General features: G+C 44.8%; 1 protein-coding gene across 1 annotated transcript in view; it reads right to left on the bottom strand.

Moving 5' to 3' along the window:
- Positions 1-663: 663 nt before the first annotated feature.
- LOC133533943 (ribosome-binding protein 1-like) overlaps positions 664-20,460 on the bottom strand; it is a 31,533-nt gene continuing 11,736 nt past the window's right edge. The window contains exons 5-10 of the mRNA XM_061873033.1: positions 18,924-19,076; positions 14,289-14,440; positions 11,368-11,512; positions 7,313-7,417; positions 3,535-3,737; positions 664-2,162 (exon numbers count right to left, since the gene is read on the bottom strand). Coding sequence (XP_061729017.1) covers positions 1,733-2,162; positions 3,535-3,737; positions 7,313-7,417; positions 11,368-11,512; positions 14,289-14,440; positions 18,924-19,076 — 1,188 coding nt within the window. The 3' untranslated portion in view covers positions 664-1,732. The remainder of the gene's footprint in view (positions 2,163-3,534; positions 3,738-7,312; positions 7,418-11,367; positions 11,513-14,288; positions 14,441-18,923; positions 19,077-20,460) is intronic.

Raw genomic sequence — 20,460 nt, 5'->3', positions numbered from 1 at the left:
AATCAAATCTGCACGATTACGCATAAAAGTGATAAAATTATCAAATGAAATAGGAATATTCTTATCAAAGCTTCCTTTGTGCTCCTCCCACTCGCGGAATGTCTTTGTGTCTAGTTTGCTGCTAATTATGTGAATAAGGAGCGTGTCCCAATGATTGACAGGCTCACCTAGGGATTCTAAACATCTCAAGTTTTTGTTTACGTGGTCAATAATACGTTTTAAATGCACGGACGACTCTTCTGCGATCGGCTCCACATTAAATAATGCAGATACATGGTTTTGTAATAATAACCTTTTGTTATCGTACCGTTCGCATAAAAGTTTCCATGCTACCTCATAATTGTTCCCAGAAAACTCTATGGAATGAATAACTAAGGCTGCTGATCCTTCTAACGATGCTCTTAAATAGTGAAATTTATTAATGTTGTCAATGTCATCGTTAGAATGGATTAGACTTGTGAAAGTATCTCGGAAACCTAGCCAATTCTCGTATGAACCCTGAAATTTTGGTAACTGAATAGTTGGCAGCTTAACCAGTTTATGATTATTTGAACCACTACGCGACCCACGATTGCTACATGACTCAAATTCGTCACGTTTTTTATTAAAATTGTTGAGCATATCCTGGGCCCGCGAGAGTACGGAGAAATAATTATTTTGGAACTCGTCTCGCTCTGCGATATGTGCGTCCAAATTGTCACTGCTGCACTCTAACTGTGTCTGTACATCATCGTAAAGCTCATACAATGCCTCAATCTTACCTATACGCAACTGCAATTGACTAGCCTCAGCTTGAGTTAATGACGATTCCTTCACTGTGCCTAGGTATGTAGTAAACAAGGTTAGTTGACCTTTGTAACTGCCTCTTTTGCGAATTAAATCCTTTTCATCAACCATTTTTGGGAAGCTGGTGTACGTAGACCTTGAATGTAAACAATTAATAGATGTAAACACGATTATTGAAACAATTTAATAATTAAAATTACACTTTGTGTTCAGTTTAGTCAATAAGCTAAAATAGTCTAGTTCGTAAGATTTTACAATAAAATTATAATAAATAATTCAAAATCACGAATAAAATGTAAATAATTGATTGATTCGTGTAAAATAATGTAAAATATACTAAACTATTATCTTATTGTACCTATTAACAAAGACCATACATTCGCAGATTATCATTCATATAAAATTATTCAATTTAAAATACAATTTTTATTTAAAATCCCTAGTAATAATTCCTGTTTAAAATAATCCACAATACAAATAAATTAAAGATTACGACTAGTCTCGAGTGAATAGAATAAGCGTACCTACACGAATAGCGGTAAATTAACGGTCAGAAGTTGCGTTGACAAAAGTAAGTTATTTAAACGAACATCAATTCAATTTATTGTGAGTTTCAAATAAATAAAATAATTAAGAATTGACTAGATGAATATCACATTTAAATAAATACAACGAACTAACTTACAAATTGATCGGACCTTAATAAATACCAATACACTTTAAACAATAAAATATTCACTAACCTGGTTTTTCCACCATAAATCCTACCTAATTATACCTTAATAACGAGTGCTGGACCCTAACAACTCCTAACACACTCAACACTGCTGGATTCCGATGTCCTGGTGAATTTCTTCATCACAGCCTCGGCAGTCGTAATATCCTCAGTGATAAATTGGTAATATATAGGTATTTCCCTTCGGTCCTCCTATAAATGCTGGTTCCTTCAATTATATCCGGTTCGAAGGACCATGTTCAAGGGTCTGACGGGCTTATAGTAGAAAAACTCAAAATAAAATATATGAGACGTGTAATCTGTCTTGTGGTACAGGAATAAGTAAGTGACATGCAAATTTTGACAATATCTTAAATTAATACGAGAGGAGATTGACCTCTGTGGCGCTTTGCTATAGTATTTGCGCAGGCGCTTCATGGATCTGATTTTGACCCGAACATGATCCTTATCTATCAGATCCTCGATATGGTACAGCATCATGCCGCTGACGATGTCGCCGTTGGTGCGCGGGGCGCGGGGGACGGGGAAGTACGAGTAGGAGGAGAGCACCATGTTGCTGCGCGTGCGCACCAGGCCCAGGTCGTGCTGCAGCGTCACCACGTCCGGGCCCTCGCCCAGGTCCCTCACCACGGCCTCGAACCTGCACAGATAAAATAACGTTTGATAAAAAAGGAACCCACTTCACAAAAAGTTTGCTATTGCTTTATGGTTTTCACCAAATGTTGCTTTAGATATCTGCGGCAGATACCTCTTCTTCTTCCTCGCGTTGTCCCGGCATTTTGCCACGGCTCATGGGAGCCTGGGGTCCGCTTGACAACTAAACCCAAGATTTGGCGTAGGTACTAATTTTTACGAAAGCGACTGCCATCCGCCCTTCCAACCCAGAGGGTAAACTAGGCCTTGTTGGGATTAGTCCGGTTTCCTCACGATGTTTTCCTTCACCGAAAAGCGGCTGGTAAATATCAAATGATATTTCGTACATAAGTTCCGAAAAACTCATTGGTACGAGCCGAGGTTTGAACCCGCGACCTCCGGATTGCAAGTCGCACGCTCTTACCGCTAGGCCACCAGCGCTCTTTGCGGCAGATACCTACTATAAATATTTAAGATTCCACTGTGATCCCAATAAGACCTATCTATCTGCGATATTTCTAACGTCAAAGTGACATTGGTTGCCCGAATAGAGCTTCTGTCAATTATACAACATACAAACGATATCTAAATAAGAACTTCGAATTCGAATCGTATCTCATTCTTCGAATCGGGCCATCTATTTCATCATACGAACTAAAATGGAGTCATTTCGTTGTATAAAGTCATAGTTGGAGATACGTTGTAAGGACTATCTATACCCTCATCTGTTATTTATTTGGGATAGGAAATAAATGAGAGATAATATTCACATTGACACATTGCAAATAGGTTGCGTAGTAAAAATGCGTACGGAGAGCTTTTTTTATATTTAATCGTATATTATATCAAATTAAAGCTTCCACCTGCCTCGATAATGTGTGTTAGCATTGTTATGGCAAGTGTCCAGACGTCTTTGCAATAACCCAGGCTCATTGTCCACCCAAACTTCAATCTATAGACCGGTATACCTACTGTTCACTTTTTCTACTCGTACAACAGTTACCCAAATAACAAGCGTGTGTGCTTATACAATTGGAGTTCCCTTCAGTCTCCAGGATACCGTCATAAGATTTTTTTTTTTTTAATCTAGGAATAAGTCCAGCCCTCTTAAAGAAACCGGGGAACATTTGTATTAGGTAAATTTAACATAGATCGCGGCCATTGGACAACCTCCCTGCTTAGAAATGTTAAAGTTGGGTAAAACACACCTTCAGTCTCCGTCATCAGTCGATCTTGATGACACCATAACGCTACATTGGTATTTAATTGACGAAGTCACACGTGAAGTAATTATTTCACATTTTTCTTTTTTCAAGATATTTTTCAACTTTCCGTGTTAGTATGTTTAAAAGCTCTAAAAAAGGTTGAAGTCAACTTACGAGGGATGTGCGTAGACGAGCTTTACAGTCGCGAGATTGGAGTCGGAGCGATCCCGTCCATTAAACTGCACGTAGGCCACCTCGGGCTTCGCGCAGTGCGCCGCCGTGAGCGCCCAGCGCGTTGCCAGCACCGTGCAGGAGCAGCGCGGCGCCAGCGAGGAGTCCAGCAGCGCGCAGGCGCCCGGGTACGCGCCCGCCGGGGCCTGCGACACAACGTTACACAAGTACTCGCCACACAGTAGGACACCCCACACTAGCGTCTTCTGAGAGTTGGCGCAACTGCGCAGCGACGCCATTCTCCATGGCGCTGACAAGACGCCGACGCTCAAAAGACGCTAGTGAGGTCTCTCGAGCTTTCGTGACCTTTTGTCAGCCTGATAAGTTCTACCAATCGGACGGTTATGTTGCTGAGTTAGGCTCAACGTGAGGAAGACCGTCTATCTGTATGACTATATACACGATCTTTCGTCGCTTCTAACTCTTTCGTTTGTAGATATTCTACTTACAAAAAGTCAAAAGGAGCGTAGCTCTTCATTCCTGAGTTTGAGCGAAATAGGTACGTATACAAATACGAGGGTTCTTGCCCTATAACGGTCTTCCCAACCAGAAATTACTATTCCATATTGACCTTATATTACCTCCGTGCCACCGAAGATGCGCCGCGCACTGGCCTCGCGTCCTAACGACCGGAAGAATGCATATCGCGCGGTGACTTCACACGCCGCACACAACACAACCAGCACCAACCCCTTCAGCATGGCTTACGGTTTAGATAGATGGAGTCGTGAATCGGTCCAGATCGAACATTTAGATACACTTAGTAGATTAGATTGAACATTTACGTAAAATTTACGATAGCAGACTGGACGTGTAGATGACAATTTGTGACAGTTTTGAAGTTTTACGTTCTGAGCTGTGGTTCAGAAGCAAAGAGTATTTACATATCACTACTTACTCGGCCCATAAGTTCTGTCACAAAAGTGGCTTCATCTTTTATGGTTTTTACTGATAAAATGTCATGAACCCAACATGATGGATAAGGCCAAATCATGGCCAAAGATTAAATTAAGTATATATAGATAAGGGCGTGAGTGAGTCATTGCCGACAAGCAAATGACCTAAGGCACCTGAGGACCCACCACGCAAACCACCTTCAGTGCGGCCATCGTGTATCCTAGCAAGTAGCCGGAATGCACAGCCCGAGGCTCTAGACGCTAAGCAAACCTCCTTTCTGGGCGGACGTAGTCTTATGAGAGACCTCTTCCTCTCTGACTGAATAGTCATGTCACAAAAAAAGTTTTTCGCTTCAGGTACGTTTCAAGTTCCATGGTCTGGATCTGGACCTTGCCAAAAATGTTTCTTAGAAAGTTAAGGAAGAAAACAAATCACCCGTATTTTAGAGCAGTTGAAGAGTTCTGCTATGGTCTTCAACAGCAGCTCCATTTCATCCACCTTTTTTTAATGCAAATTCTTGTAAAATAAGATTTAAGGAGTTTTCTTCATCCTCATTAAACGGTATCGTCTTGGCTCGTTTCAATCGTATTTTCTCAAGTTTTTAAATTCGTCCCGTTCTGCTTTCGTCGTGTTGCTGGACACCCTTAACTAAACTAAAGATATAAAAACATGAGATACACCGGTTTTTATCAATTTATTTTATAATAAATGCAAAAGTATTTACAACAACTGACTTATTGTGAATCAATCGGAATAACTAGTCATCGTACTAAGAACTGCCTTAAAAATGTCTTTGTACATGAACACAAACACCCCAAGTGTTCAAGTCATCACGGATCTTGGAAGGAGCCCTCACACAGCGGCTGGACGTCGCCGACCTTGCACGGCAGCGCCGCCGCCACGCCCTGAGCCCCATCAGCAGCGTCACGCGTCCTGGAAGAAGCTCTTGCACGCGCAGTGCGGCTGGTCGTCGCCCTCGTCGCCGTCGCCGATTATAGATTATAGAATATTTAGCTGTTATTTTCATTAAAAGAAAAAATACGAAGAAAAAAATATCACAATTTTCTTCATATTAGGCCGCCATCCTTAATTTCTTACATGGTATTTTTTTCTTCGATTACAGGCGTCAATACGAATTGATTGATATATCAATCACTAAAATCGGTGCAGCCGTTTTGTCTATATTTTTTATTATTTTGCAGCCGCCATTTTGGATAAGGTCCGCCATCTTAAATTCCAGTGGATGAAATTTGTGTTTCCTCGGACAAAATCATTCAGATTGATCCCAAGTATCACTGGGCAAAGCGGGTTGCTTTCTGCACAAAATGCAGCTTTCGATGCGAATATCGCCGTAAACTCTATGACTAATACTCTATCTACCGCGTTTTTGTCAATTGTACACAACTACATGCAAGAGGGGCTTCGGCTAACTTGTTTACTTTACTCGTATACCTCGGGCGGGCACACTGGCTGCTCGTAAACTAATGGCCGCTAGATTTAGAAGTGTCGTCAAATAAAGGTAGATCTCATGATCTGGTTACGAAACCATTATATGAAGGCAGCTCACATCACTGTTTTGGAACAGATTCTTGGGAAGGTATTTGTCCAACGGCATTGGTTGAAATGACGAGGATAAGTGTTGGTGAGAAGTGGAGATGAAAATGGGGAAAGATTCATGCTGTTTCTTTCCTGTAAAATTTATTTATTTTATTTATTTAAACTTTATTGCACAATACATGAAGAGTACAAATGGCGGACTTAATGCCAGAAGGCATTCTCTACCAGTCAACCATGAGCCAAACCGAAATATCCTAATTGGTGCAGGGTCAGAATACAGAGTAAAGTGACAAAAAAATATCACAAAATTATATAAAATTATACTTACATAAATAATATGATACATAAATATAAATACATACATATATAAATATATACCCACTGTGAAACATCATGAGGACGACCTTTGAACCTTGTCAAACAGATGCTTGCGCAACATGCGCTTGAAGGAGAATTTGTTCTGGGCTTGTCTCATAGAGAGAGGAAGATCATTCCACAGCCGGATTGCCTGAATGTTGAAGGAATTCGACATGAAACCTGTACGATGTCGAGGGACAATAAGTTGAAGGCTACGGGAGGTTTGGAGATCGGTGCTGGGGCGCGGAGTAACAAATTTGAATTTGGAATGAAGGTAATCAGGGGCTGAAGGATTAAATAAAATTGTAAACAAAGTGCAGAGAATACGCAAGGATCGACGTTTACGAATAGGGAGCCAGTTAAGTTTTTTGCGATAAGCAGAGATATGGTCGTATTTTCGGAGTCCAAAGACAAACCGGATGCAATTGTTAAGTAACCGATCGAACTTGGTTAGGTAAGTTTGTGAGAGATTGCTGTACTATTATATACATGTAAATTTCGGAAAAAACAAAACTGACGTTTGTCTGACAAATACAATCATACACGTATAATACCTGTTTTATACTGTGTATTTCACAAGTTTATTTATATAAGGCACGACACAAATCTTAATAATATTTTTGTATTTTACTTTTATAAACATATTGTAAAAAGCCTAGCCTAAGTATAAATATAGTCTGAGCGGAATGAAAAGTCACCTGTTTGTATGAGAGCCAATACGTTCCGAGTCACTATTCATAATATAGTAATGCGAAAAATACAATGTATTTTACACGTAAAAAACTTAAACTTGCGAAAGATTCAATCGAAGATCCGCAAGGAAAGATACTGTATTTTATTGAAAAATACGGGGGCCTTTGAGAGATAAATGTATCTTGAATGTAATTGTCATCGCCAGTGAGAAGTGTACCTCGTCGCGGTCCAGCTCGGCGGCGGCGAGCGCCCGGTTGGCGGCGGCCAGCCGGCGCTCCATCTCCGTGGCCGTGCTCTCCAGGCAGGCGCGCGCCGTGTCCGCCTGCGCACCCATACATTCATGACAATATCATGTGTGTACATAAAAACATTGCCAGTTTTAACAAAAACTGTCAAATGCATAAGATTAATACTAGAAATAGACATAAGCTCGCCTTTCCTGGGCTCCATAAGATTAAAAAATCATTCACGGGTAATGGTGTAAGATTTTACAATAAACTTCCTAATATTATAACTGAATTGTATGTTAGTAAATTTAAAAATTATGTAAAACGTAAGCTTATCTCTAAAGCCTATTATAGCACACAAGACTACATGAATGATGAAACACCGTGGGATTAAGTGTGATTGTAAATAATGAACTATTTATTGTTATGTTAATAATGATGAAATTGATAATTCAATGTATATATACCGTATTTTTTGACATTTAGATTTTCTTCTACAAAGTTTCTAGACTAGTATTTATATACAAATTTGGTGATCCTTTTGTGAAATTCTTATTATTAAGTTTGACATATCTATAATAGAATAATTCAATGTTTTTTTAGAACAATAATAACTGCATCAATAAATTGCTCTGATATTTAGATTAAGATGATATTTGTAAAATTTGACGATTTAAAAGTGCTTGTTGCTAGGCCTATTTGAATAAAGAATATTTTGACTTTTATGACTAATGTTTGTAACTAAAGATAAATTAAAGCAACCATTCCGCAGGCCTGGCCCCACGAAACAAAAAACTAAAGGAAGTGACATGAGCCTGAATCAGTATGAAAACCGTTATCGCCAAGATTATGAGTCCTGTGTCCTCGCCCGTTTCATGTTTACTACTTTTCGCGTGACCAGTCTGACAAAATATAGATGCAGTTGCACCCGCCATGTAGCTCTGTCTTCGTGAACGGTCCCAATAAACTTCGTTCTAGCAGAACCTCATGCTGCAGTTTCTCGCGAACATCTCACTTTTATGTGAAGGCCGAGACGAAAACTCCTCCACGCATTAATCAGATTAATCACAGTACGTGACCGTCAAAGCAACCAATTCGCACCTTAATTCAAAATGTCAACTTTTTGGGAAAGCGCATAATAAGATTTGATAGTGAATGAGTCACTTTTGCATTCGTTTGCCACCGACCCATGTCATATATAAAAAAAATATCTCCTAAATATATTTTTTTTTACAACGACGGTGGCAAACAAGCATACGGCCCGCCTGATGGTAAGCAGTCACCGTAGCCTACGGACGCCTGCAACACCAGAGGCATTACATACGCGTTGCCGACCCTTTAAAAACCTGTACACTCCTTTTTTGAAGAACCCTGTAGCCCCTCGGGAAAACCTCGGCAGGGAGCTCATTCCACAGCCGGAGCGTCCGCGGGAGGAAACTCCTCTTAAACCGCACAGTGCGCGACCATTTAGGTTCTAGGGTGTGAGGATGAACATCCTGCCGACGGCGGACGGTGCGGGGATAGAAAGCGCAATTGCCCTTTTATTATTGAAATGTTTTAATCAACTATTAAATTTGGTAACCATTGATAAAATTATTGTTACTTTTAATAAATAGTTTATAATTAGTTTATAATTTCCAAAAGCTAGTCACTATTTAGGCCACTTTTTGATCGAACTACTTTGTTTATCGGTTAGACTTAACATGTATTAGACAGTTTCGTTTTATAAGCCTAAACATGAACATGATGTATTGTGTTTTGGGTATCATGCCATGTTCGTATTAAGAGGAATGAAAAAAAATTCAAGCTGTAATGGGTTCATATTTGCGTTTGGCTAACGTGGGTCCTTCCTGCGCCCAATAATGAAGAGACCAAAATACAGAGTTCGTACTATTGTTGCACAGATGGGTCAGTTTCTGCGGCTGTATTATGGTGGCATTTTTTTTTTTATATATTACGTCGGTGGCAAACAAGCATACGGCCCGCCTGATGGTAAGCAGCCTTCGTAGCCTATGTACGCCTGCAACTCCAGAGGAGTTACATGCGCGTTGCCGACCCTAAACCCGCCCCCCCCCCCCTCATTGAGCTCTGGCAACCTTACTCACCGGCAGGAACACAACACTATGAGTAGGGTTAGTGTTATCACTTGTCACTATGCTCGTCACCTTTGAACTTACATACTTGTAAGGCATGATGACAAATGATAAATAGCCGACCATCTTAGCCCTACTGATTAACTGAGCAGTAGAATACGATATATTGAGTCGTTCGGTGATATTAACTCAATTTCATGATATTTTGAGTTATGTCGGTTTCATTCTAATGGTGCGAATTGTTCTGTCCGTTACGACAGCCAAGAAAGCTTGAAGAGGTAGACAGCTGTTCAAAGTATCTACCTCATCAAGCTTTCTGCTGAGTACAAACACTAAAATAATTGATTTGTAGTTGCAGACGAAGCAACGTAGTTCGGGGAAAGGAGCCGCAGTAGCAAGAACCCAACGCGGCTGCCGCGGTTCGGTTCGTACGGCACGAGCCAACGTAGACCGTGCCCGAGGATTTCCTCTTCACGCGGCGAAATGTTGCAGGCGGTAGCACAAAATCGGTCATTTTACTAAATGTCCAATAATGACAAATTCCAGGGGTCCCGCCACCTACACCTCCAACCCTGGGTCCGGAGTCCCCCCGCCGCCCGCCGCCCGCCGCCCGCCGCCCGCCGCCCGCCGCCCGCCGCCCGCCGCCCGCCGCCCGCCGCCCGCCGCCCGCCGCCCGCCGCCCGCCGCCCGCCGCCCGCCGCCCGCCGCCCGCCGCCCGCCGCCCGCCGCCCGCCGCCCGCCGCCCGCCGCCCGCCGCCCGCCGCCCGCCGCCCGCCGCCCGCCGGCTGTGACGTCCGTCCGCGCCCCCGCCACCCACCACCACGCGCACGGCGGGGGAGGGGCACTCGTTTAAAAGTGTGTGCAAGTGAATACGGGCTCATTCTTAATTGTTATTACTAATGATCGGACAGCGGTACCATTTTATGTCATGTTGATGTCTAACGAAATGACGAATATGGATAAGCCTATGTTGTTCAAAATAAAACTACGTTGTTATGGATTCCCTGAATTTAATTTGTTATAGTAAATTATCATATTTTTTTTCTAGGCTTGATATTGTCGATCGATTCCTTTTAACATTGAGGATCCATTTAAATTATAGACCGATATTTCGTTGTTATCGGTTATTCCAAATTTAGTAAATAATATTAAACCTTTCGTTTTGTCGTATTTATGATCCTGTTGATTTTGTAACCATTTACGAATGGTAAATTCTTTGGGCATATTTTACGTTACACCCAACAATGTAGGTACCGTGCGCGTTGGAGGGTCTGCCATCTTGTGGCCTGAATCGGAACCAAAAACATTTACATTTATACGTCAAGTGTTTTCTTGTGCATAGTAGGTTCTGCCGTCTTGTGGGCTACATCGGAACAATAAAAATCACATTTACGCCTCGCGCCAAAAATCTGACGGCTCCTGTGCTGCCTCGTACAGTTCATGCACGCTCCCTATAGCGATATACACCTAATGAAAATAAACAATTCAGTTATTCAGTCGTACGTGTTCAATTGATGGATAAAATAATGATGGGAACGTCAATGAGACAAGTGCAACACTAGAGTTAACGTAGACACATTCGTTCGATACATAATTTATAAGCGGCCTGTACTTTATAATCATAATGGAAATGTTAAAACCTCGATAATAAAACTAGATAAAAAAAATTAATAGGTATATAAATTCTGTACAAAATATAATAAAATCATATCCATGTGATACTTTCGTCGGAAATTGCTACCGGGGTCCGATCATTAGTTATTACGAACCTACCCCTGAGATCTTCACTATTTTAAATGTACCCTTTATTGTGGTTTTATTTTTAAGTTTTTTTTTATATAGTTTTTTTTTGTTGTGAACTAGTTGTTTTACTTCCAGAACATGTAATAACAGCTCAACTGCCACCTGTGCACCCTCGGGCAACAAGGCAACGCTAGTGATGTGCCGCTCACCCGCTGGTTGGCCAGCAGGACCTCCCTGGTGGCGTGGTCGCGCGCGCGCTCCAGCTCGCCGCCGAGCGCCGCGCACTCGTGCATCTTCTCCTGCAGCCGCTTGTCCGTCAGCATCACCGTCTCCTCCATGCGGATCACGTTCAACCTGCATATCCAATACATGTAGCATTCACCGAGAACATTTGGATGTCAATACCTTCCCACTTCATTTAATTTCTCCCGTAACAAAATAAGGTTTGATTTTCTTTCAACGGGGTCGGTATAAAAACCACCGGTTCTCAAAATGACCGGTTCTCCGGCTCAGATTTTGAGAAAATATTTAAAACATATCTGGCTTCAAGTTTAAATTCTGCGTTTCATTATTTTATAAATAAGTACTCAATCAATATTGATAACTAGTCGTTTTTATCCCAAGAAATATAGACGTTCCGCCACTTGGTCTTTTTACGGTCTAGTCCTGCAACTACTAAGGCATTTAAGAATGTAGAGAGGAGCTAAACTCGATAGACAAGCAAAGAAGTGTCACGGTAGCATGGGTGCCGGGGCACCAGGGAGTAACAGGAAACGAGAGAGCAGACGAGCTGGCGAGGATAGGGGCGGAGACGGAATACATGGGTCCGGAACCGGCTCTGCCTATGTCAGCGGATGTCACGAAGGGAGTTATAGAAAAGGTAAAAGAAATGGAAGCACAGAGAGAATGGGAAGAAGAGACTAGCTGCAGACAATCCAAGATGATGGTCAAGGGCATTGATCACAAAAGAACCAGGTATCTTCTGAAACTAGGTAAGAGCAGTCTGAGGATATTGACAGGTATCATTACTGGTCACAATACTCTCAACAGACATCTCAAGGTAATGAAAATAAATAGAGACGCCTCCTGTCCACACTGTGGCAAGGAGGAAACTAGCTTCCATCTACTAACAGAATGTATCATGTACGCGGCACTGCGATATAATACATTCGGTAGAGACTCACTAATAGAAAACGAACTAGAGGACGTCGAACTTAAAGATGTCCTTCTGTTCTGCAGGAAAACAAGAAGATTTGAGGAGATTGGTATGGGAATGCCGCCGGGACAGTAACCTGCAGCTCCAACTTCAGGGAATTGGGTTGAGTGAACGCAACACGCGGTCGACAGCCCGCCTGCTTCCGGCCGGGCGTCCCTACACTACATCTACATCTACATCAAGGCATTTAAAGATGTAGACGTTCCACGAGGTGGTCGTTTTGCGAACTACTAGTTTTGATACTTAGCCATTTTGAAACTAAGACCTTTTGCAAGGTAGTCGTTTTGCAACCATGTTATTCTGAGATATAGGCTTTCTGCAATCGTGGTCGTTTTGCGATCCCGTCCTCTTGCGAATCGCTCATTTTGAGATCCAGCGGTTTTGATACCGACCCTTTCAACGTAGTTCTGCTCCGATGCCTCGTCTGTCGAAACTTTGTGTAAGAGTGTGTTACACGAGTCGCTCGATCTCGTTTTTGAACGCGGCAATTGTCTCTGCGAGCCGAACTGCGCACGCCCACGCCTGAGTGACCATCTACCGTCCCCATCTACTGTCCGTCTTATCCACTTGAGCCACTCAATCTCCAGCTTCAGTGCGACATTGGTCTCCTGGAGCTGGACTGCCTGCGCCTGCGCGACCACGTTCCGTCCCTGTCTATTGTTCATCTCACTCACTTGAGCCGCTCGATCTCCTGCTTGAGCGTAGCGTTGGTCTCGGCCAGCTGGGCCGCGCGCGCCTGCGCCCGGGCGACCACGTTCCGTCCCTGTCTATTGTTCATCTCACTCACTTGAGCCGCTCGATCTCCTGCTTGAGCGTAGCGTTGGTCTCGGCCAGCTGGGCCGCGCGCGCCTGCGCCCGGGCGACCACGTTCCGTCCCTGTCTATTGTTCATCTCACTCACTTGAGCCGCTCGATCTCCTGCTTGAGCGTAGCGTTGGTCTCGGCCAGCTGGGCCGCGCGCGCCTGCGCCCGGGCGACCACGTTCCGTCCCTGTCTATTGTTCATCTCACTCACTTGAGCCGCTCGATCTCCTGCTTGAGCGTAGCGTTGGTCTCGGCCAGCTGGGCCGCGCGCGCCTGCGCCCGGGCGACCACGTTCCGTCCCTGTCTATTGTTCATCTCACTCACTTGAGCCGCTCGATCTCCTGCTTGAGCGTAGCGTTGGTCTCGGCCAGCTGGGCCGCGCGCGCCTGCGCCCGGGCGACCACGTTCCGTCCCTGTCTATTGTTCATCTCACTCACTTGAGCCGCTCGATCTCCTGCTTGAGCGTAGCGTTGGTCTCGGCCAGCTGGGCCGCGCGCGCCTGCGCCCGGGCGACCACGTTCCGTCCCTGTCTATTGTTCATCTCACTCACTTGAGCCGCTCGATCTCCTGCTTGAGCGTAGCGTTGGTCTCGGCCAGCTGGGCCGCGCGCGCCTGCGCCGGGCGACCACGTTCCGTCCCTGTCTATTGTTCATCTCACTCACTTGAGCCGCTCGATCTCCTGCTTGAGCGTAGCGTTGGTCTCGGCCAGCTGGGCCGCGCGCGCCTGCGCCGGGCGACCACGTTCCGTCCCTGTCTATTGTTCATCTCACTCACTTGAGCCGCTCGATCTCCTGCTTGAGCGTAGCGTTGGTCTCGGCCAGCTGGGCCGCGCGCGCCTGCGCCCGGGCGACCACGTTCCGTCCCTGTCTATTGTTCATCTCACTCACTTGAGCCGCTCGATCTCCTGCTTGAGCGTAGCGTTGGTCTCGGCCAGCTGGGCCGCGCGCGCCTGCGCCCGGGCGACCACGTTCCGTCCCTGTCTATTGTTCATCTCACTCACTTGAGCCGCTCGATCTCCTGCTTGAGCGTAGCGTTGGTCTCGGCCAGCTGGGCCGCGCGCGCCTGCGCCGGGCGACCACGTTCCGTCCCTGTCTATTGTTCATCTCACTCACTTGAGCCGCTCGATCTCCTGCTTGAGCGTAGCGTTGGTCTCGGCCAGCTGGGCCGCGCGCGCCTGCGCCTGCGCGACCATCTTCTCGTCGTAGTTCTTCTCGGGGCCCTTCTCGGGCGGCGGCTTCGTGATTGTGTGGAGGAGCATGTGCAACTGTAACACGTATAAGGGTTGAATTGAATTAGGGTCAGGGCCAGTGATCATTATGGGGGTCCAGGCAGGAGGAGTCAAGTGTAAACAGCGGTGTAGTCAGTTAAATAATGAACATTTATTAAAACGTATCGTCGTCTTATATACTATTCCTAAACCTACGAAAAAATAGAAAGATAGGTATCTTAGAACTACAGAATCTAATCTACCCTTTGACGTAAATCGCACCTCTCTAGAGTGCGATGGCATATCTTCTATCCCGCTCACAATCGCCGGTTGCATGAAGTGGGTATTAGAAAATACAGCAATTCAGGACTACCGCAGAGAATGTCGCTTGCGAGAGTAGCACGCCCTGTCTTCCATCTCGCTCCAACCGCTGCATAAATACGTGCGCGCCGCCTGCGCGCGCCTCAGTTGCGTCCGGCCGTCGATGCGAGCGCATGTCCCATAGCACTCCCTCTCAAGCGAAGCGAACACGTTTCGTGACTCTGCCCGATCTCGTCACATACGTCTGAGTGTTTGGGCTAGATGCAGGAGTCTGGCTGTCGCTTGTGACGTCTTCATTGTAGATGTAGGCTGGCTTCAGACGCTCTATAGTGACGACAGTAGTTCGTTGTGGCATTTGTATCTTGAAATACTTGTCGTAGCGTTTGAGGACTTCGAACGGGCCATCATATGGTGGTGTGAGCGGGGGTCGCACGGTGTCATTACGCACGAATACGTGAGTGCACGACGCAAGGTCCTTATGCACGAAAGGTCTCCATTGCGTGGCGTGCGTCCGGGTTACAGGAACAAGTGATGACATTATCTCTGACAAACGTCGTACAAACTCTGCATCTTCAATCGTCGACTTTGTAGGTACGAAGAAATCAGCTGGCATGCGTAGTGGGGATCCATACGTCATCAATGCAGGACTTAGGTTGTTATCGCTGCGTAATGCGGCTCGTAATCCAAATAAAACTGTAGGGAGCTCTTCGGACCATCTTGAACTTTCGCCCCTTGCCATAAGAGCGGCTTTCAAAGTGCGGTGTAGCCTCTCCACTTGAGAATTCGCCTGAGGGTGGTAGGCAGTGGTACGTATTCTTGTGGTCCCAAGCTTCTTCAGGAGAGCGTTGAAAAGGTTTGACTCGAAGGTACGACCTTGATCTGACGTGATGCGTAGCGGGCATCCAAATCTCGTAATCCAGTGCTCGTACAGGACTTTAGCGACAACTTCAGCTGTTATGTCGCGTACTGGTATTGCCTCGGGCCACTTCGTGCAGCGGTCGATCATTGTGACGCAATATCGATAATCATTTGATATTCTTAGGGGTCCCACGATATCGATATGCAGATGCTCGAAACGCTGAGATGGCGGGAACTCTCCGATAGGTGGAATCACGTGACGATGTATTTTAGCTCGTTGACATCCAATGCATGCTCGAGTCCAAAGTGCGACGTCTCTGTTCATTGCTGGCCAAAAGAACTTAGATGCCATAAGTCTCCTCGTTGCGCGTACACCTGAGTGGCTTATATCGTGTTGCGCTTTGTAGGCCGCATAACGATAAGCGATAGGTAGGTACGGTCGCGGTGTGCCAGTTGAGAGCTCACACGTGATTGGTCGATTGATGGCTGGTAGTGTGACTTCAGTGAACTTCAGATTTTCTTGAGTTTTCAATTTTGTTAGTTCTTCATCGGTGCGCTGGTCGGTGGCTAATTTGTCGAAATCTATTGCGGACGGACATTGTATTTCTTCGATTCTTGATAAGGCGTCAGCGATGTTGTTTTTGTCGCCTGGGATATACTGGATGCTCGAACAAAATTGGCTAATGAAGTGCAGTTGGCGCTCGCGTCTCGGAGTGTCGCTGCTGCTCGGTGCTCGCGTAAGTGCGTGCGTAAGTGGTCTGTGGTCCGTGTAGACGATGACGTCATTGCCTTCTATAAGTCGTCTGAAGTGCTTTACAGCCATGTAAATCGCTAGGAGTTCGCGATCATACACACTGTAGCGGCGTTGCGTCGGACTCAGTGCCTTCGAGAAAAATGCCAGCGGTTTCCAAACATTATCAACTTTCTGTTGGACCAATCCTCCTACGCTGTGGTCTGATGCATCACTCATGATACATAGAGGAGCGCCGTGAACTGGATACGATAGCGTAGTTGCTTCCAATATGCTTTGGCGGCATTTCTTGAAAGCTTCATCTGACTCGGTGTTCCATTCGATAGGAGTCTTGTCATTTTTCTTGGAGTTGTGCAGATACTTGTTGAGTTGAGACTGAAGTTCCGCTTGATGTGGTAGGCAGTCACGGTAAAAATTTAACATGCCTAGAAATCTTCTCAGCTCACAGACTGTCTTCGGCTTTGGGTAATTCGATATTGCTTCGATCCGCTCTTGAGTGGGACTGATGCCGTCGGGTGATACTTCATAGCCAAGGAAGTTGATTTTTCTTCGTCCGAACTCGCATTTATCGACATTGAGAGTTACGCCGTATTTATCTAGGCGTTCCAGGACTTGTCGAAGCAGTGTTTTGTGTTCTTCTTCATTTTCAGAGGACAGGAGAAGATCATCGACGTAACAGAAACAGCCATCTATGCCTCGTAGAACGTCGTGCATGAATCGTTGGAATGTTTGGCTTGAGTTGCGGAGCCCGAACGTCATTGAGTTAAACTGGAACAACCCGAACGGTGTGATTATTGAAGTTTTCTGCGCGTCTTCTTTGTTCATGGGGATCCAAAAATACGCCATCTTCAGGTCTAATTTTGAAAAAATCTTCTTGTTGTGCAACTGATACGTAAAATCTTGAATTCGAGGTAAAGGATAGCGATCGGGTTGTGTTACGGCGTTCAGACGTCTATAATCGCCGCAGACACGTAGAGAACCATCTTTTTTCTTGACAACGTGCAGCGGACTTGCCCAGGGGCTGTTTGAGGGTTGACAGATGCCCATTTCCATCAAGCGTTCGAATTCGGCCTTCGCCGCTGCATATTTGTCGGGCGGCAGTGGGCGTGGCCTGGCGAAGAGTGGGGGGCCCGTAGTCTCGATGAAATGCTGCACGTTATGCTTGGCCGGCGTTTTCAAAGACATTGGTCGTAGTACATTAGGATACTGTTTGAGAATCTCGTAGTAGGCTTGATTGCTGCTGATCAAATAGACGGTTTCTTGAGTACTTCGAACTGTTAATGCGTTGACTTGGAGTTTAGTGGTTTTGTCGATGAGCTTCTTTTGATCTAGGTCAGGTAGCAGCTTGTAGTGCCGAAGGAAATCAGCTCCGAGGATTGAGGTCTTGATGGCAGCCACGATAAACGTCCAACGGTAGTCGCGCCGTAGCCCCAAGTTAAGAGTGATTGTTTTCTCTCCATAGGTCTTAATCGGCGTGTCGTTTGCGGCGTAAAGCTTGTAGGTGCTTGATAACTGGTTCTTCTTGTGATGCGACGATAGTACTGATATTTCGGCGCCAGTGTCGACGAGGTAACGTTCTCGAGAGTTGCGATCGATGACACAAAGGCGGTTGCTGACTGGAGGTACACCGAGGCCCGCCAGAGTCGGTGTAGGCATTAGTTTTCCGATGAGCTAGTCTTCTTGCTACACGGCGATTCACATCTTCGTGCTTTGTCTCCGAATCTGAAGTGATATCTGCACAGCCATCCAGGATCACCGGGCTTGCGTGAAGTTCCATGCGCCGACATAGATCTCGAACGGGAACGGCTGCGAGAGCGAAAGGGACGGCGATAGCGTTGCCGGCCGCCGGACCGAAGGGCTGCAATTTCGAGTGTTAAATTGTCGAGCTTCTGGGATAACTTCTCAAAAAATGTGTTTGCGCTGCTTTGCGGGGCTTGAAAATCTGTGGCTCGTGTGACTGCAGCAACGGTGACTGGCTCGGCGTGCTCTAACATCTTGTCGGCCATGGCGGCGAGAATATCTAGCGATGACTCGTTGTTATCACGTCGGGGTCACCAAATATGGGGGTCCAGGCAGGAGGAGTCAAGTGTAAACAGCGGTGTAGTCAGTTAAATAATGAACATTTATTAAAACGTATCGTCGTCTTATATACTATTCCTAAACCTACGAAAAAATAGAAAGATAGGTATCTTAGAACTACAGAATCTAATCTACCCTTTGACGTAAATCGCACCTCTCTAGAGTGCGATGGCATATCTTCTATCCCGCTCACAATCGCCGGTTGCATGAAGTGGGTATTAGAAAATACAGCAATTCAGGACTACCGCAGAGAATGTCGCTTGCGAGAGTAGCACGCCCTGTCTTCCATCTCGCTCCAACCGCTGCATAAATACGTGCGCGCCGCCTGCGCGCGCCTCAGTTGCGTCCGGCCGTCGATGCGAGCGCATGTCCCATATCATTACTAGATACAGTATTGTATGTTCGACTGTCGTTTCCTTTACTTCGCACTGTAACATAACATAGATTGGAAGTTGATACTAACCAATATGGTTGGTATTAATTGTCTGAGAATATTTTAGTTTTATGAGCTGTAAGCTAAGCCTCGCCCACCTTCTCCCTGGCGGTGGCCAGCTCCCTGGCGAGGCTGTCGGCCTTGTGCTCGGCGAGGGCCTGGCTCTGCTGCGCCTCCATCAGGCGCCGCTGCGTGTGCTTCAGCACCGCGGGCAGGGGAGAGAGCTCCGACAGCTTCTCTTGGAATTTCAGCTGAAACCACGAATCGATAAGCGATCATAAATATGTTCAGTAACGGGTGATAACAAAAAAAAAGAGATTTTCTGCAGACTTGTACAAAACTGTCTACATAAACAAAAAATGCTGTTATTTTGAGATTCTTGAATTTCATATTTTTTATTTCTTTAAACATTTGTTTTTGTTAGACTGGAATCGAAACAAGAAACTCTGCAAAAACGTGTTGTACTTTTTAAAAATTCTAACTCAAACATGGGAAAAGGGACACACAGTGGGTCATTTTAGTAAAGAAACTGTACCAGAATCTACTATATACATAATTGTTGCATCCTCGACTATAAATCGCAGTGGTAGTGGCTGGCCAGCGAAGATAATAACCAAGGCAAGCCTGAATTGACTCCAAAGCCTGAATTGACTCCAAAACACTTTTAATTATATGAATTCCATGAGCCAACGAGATTTCGCCAATTTTTTTAAGTGTTACCAACCGTATATTTGTCGATCATTAATAAGTTCTTGGAAAAAAATTCATTTTTGGTACAGACTTTTATCGCTGACTGTACTTTTCTTTCCACAGGCAACTAATACTCATCGAGCAAATTCTAAAAATCCTAAACACAATTAGTTTGCGTTGTTTTATCACAGAGTTCCTATGTCCACCTCTTGTCTTCATCATCAGATCAGCTCGATGGTACCATAATATTGCATTGTCACCCGACTTACATATGTATGCAAATTTTCAGCTCAATCGGAAACCGGGAAGTGGATCAAATTTAACTTGCAAGATTTGATTACAAACAGAGAATGGTCAGGTGAAAGTAAATAAAAGCTTGTAAAAATAGCGGCCAAGTGCGAGTCGGACTCGCCCATGAAGGGTTCCGTACCATTTATGACGTATTAAAAAAAAACTACTTACTAGATCTCGTTTTAAAACCAATTTTCGGTGGAAATTTGCATGGTAATGTATATCATAGATTTTTTCTAGTTTTATCATTCTGTTATTTTAGAAGTTACAGGGGTCCCCCCCCCCCCCTGTAACACACATTTTACCACTTTGGAAGTGTGTCTCGCGCAAACTATTCAGTTTAGAAAAAAATGATATTAGAAACCTCAATATCATTTTTGAAGACCTATCCATAGATATCCCACACGTAAGGGGTTTAATAAAAAAATTTTTTTGAGTTTCAGTTCAAAGTATGGGGAACCCCCAATATTTATTGTTTTTTTTTTCTATTTTTGTGTGATAATCTTAATGCGTTTTTTAATCTTAATAGAATACATCTACTTACCAAGTTTGAACAGTATAGTTCTTATAGTTTCGGAAAAAAGTGGCTGTGACATAAACGGACAGACAGACGGACATAACGAATCTATAAGGGTTCCGTTTTGTTGTTGCCAT

Source organism: Cydia pomonella, unplaced genomic scaffold (genome assembly GCF_033807575.1).
Source record: "Cydia pomonella isolate Wapato2018A unplaced genomic scaffold, ilCydPomo1 PGA_scaffold_29, whole genome shotgun sequence".
Taxonomy (NCBI): Eukaryota; Metazoa; Arthropoda; class Insecta; order Lepidoptera; family Tortricidae; genus Cydia; species Cydia pomonella.
Note: the sequence above shows the minus strand (reverse complement) of the source record. Positions and strands in the feature narration are given on the sequence as shown.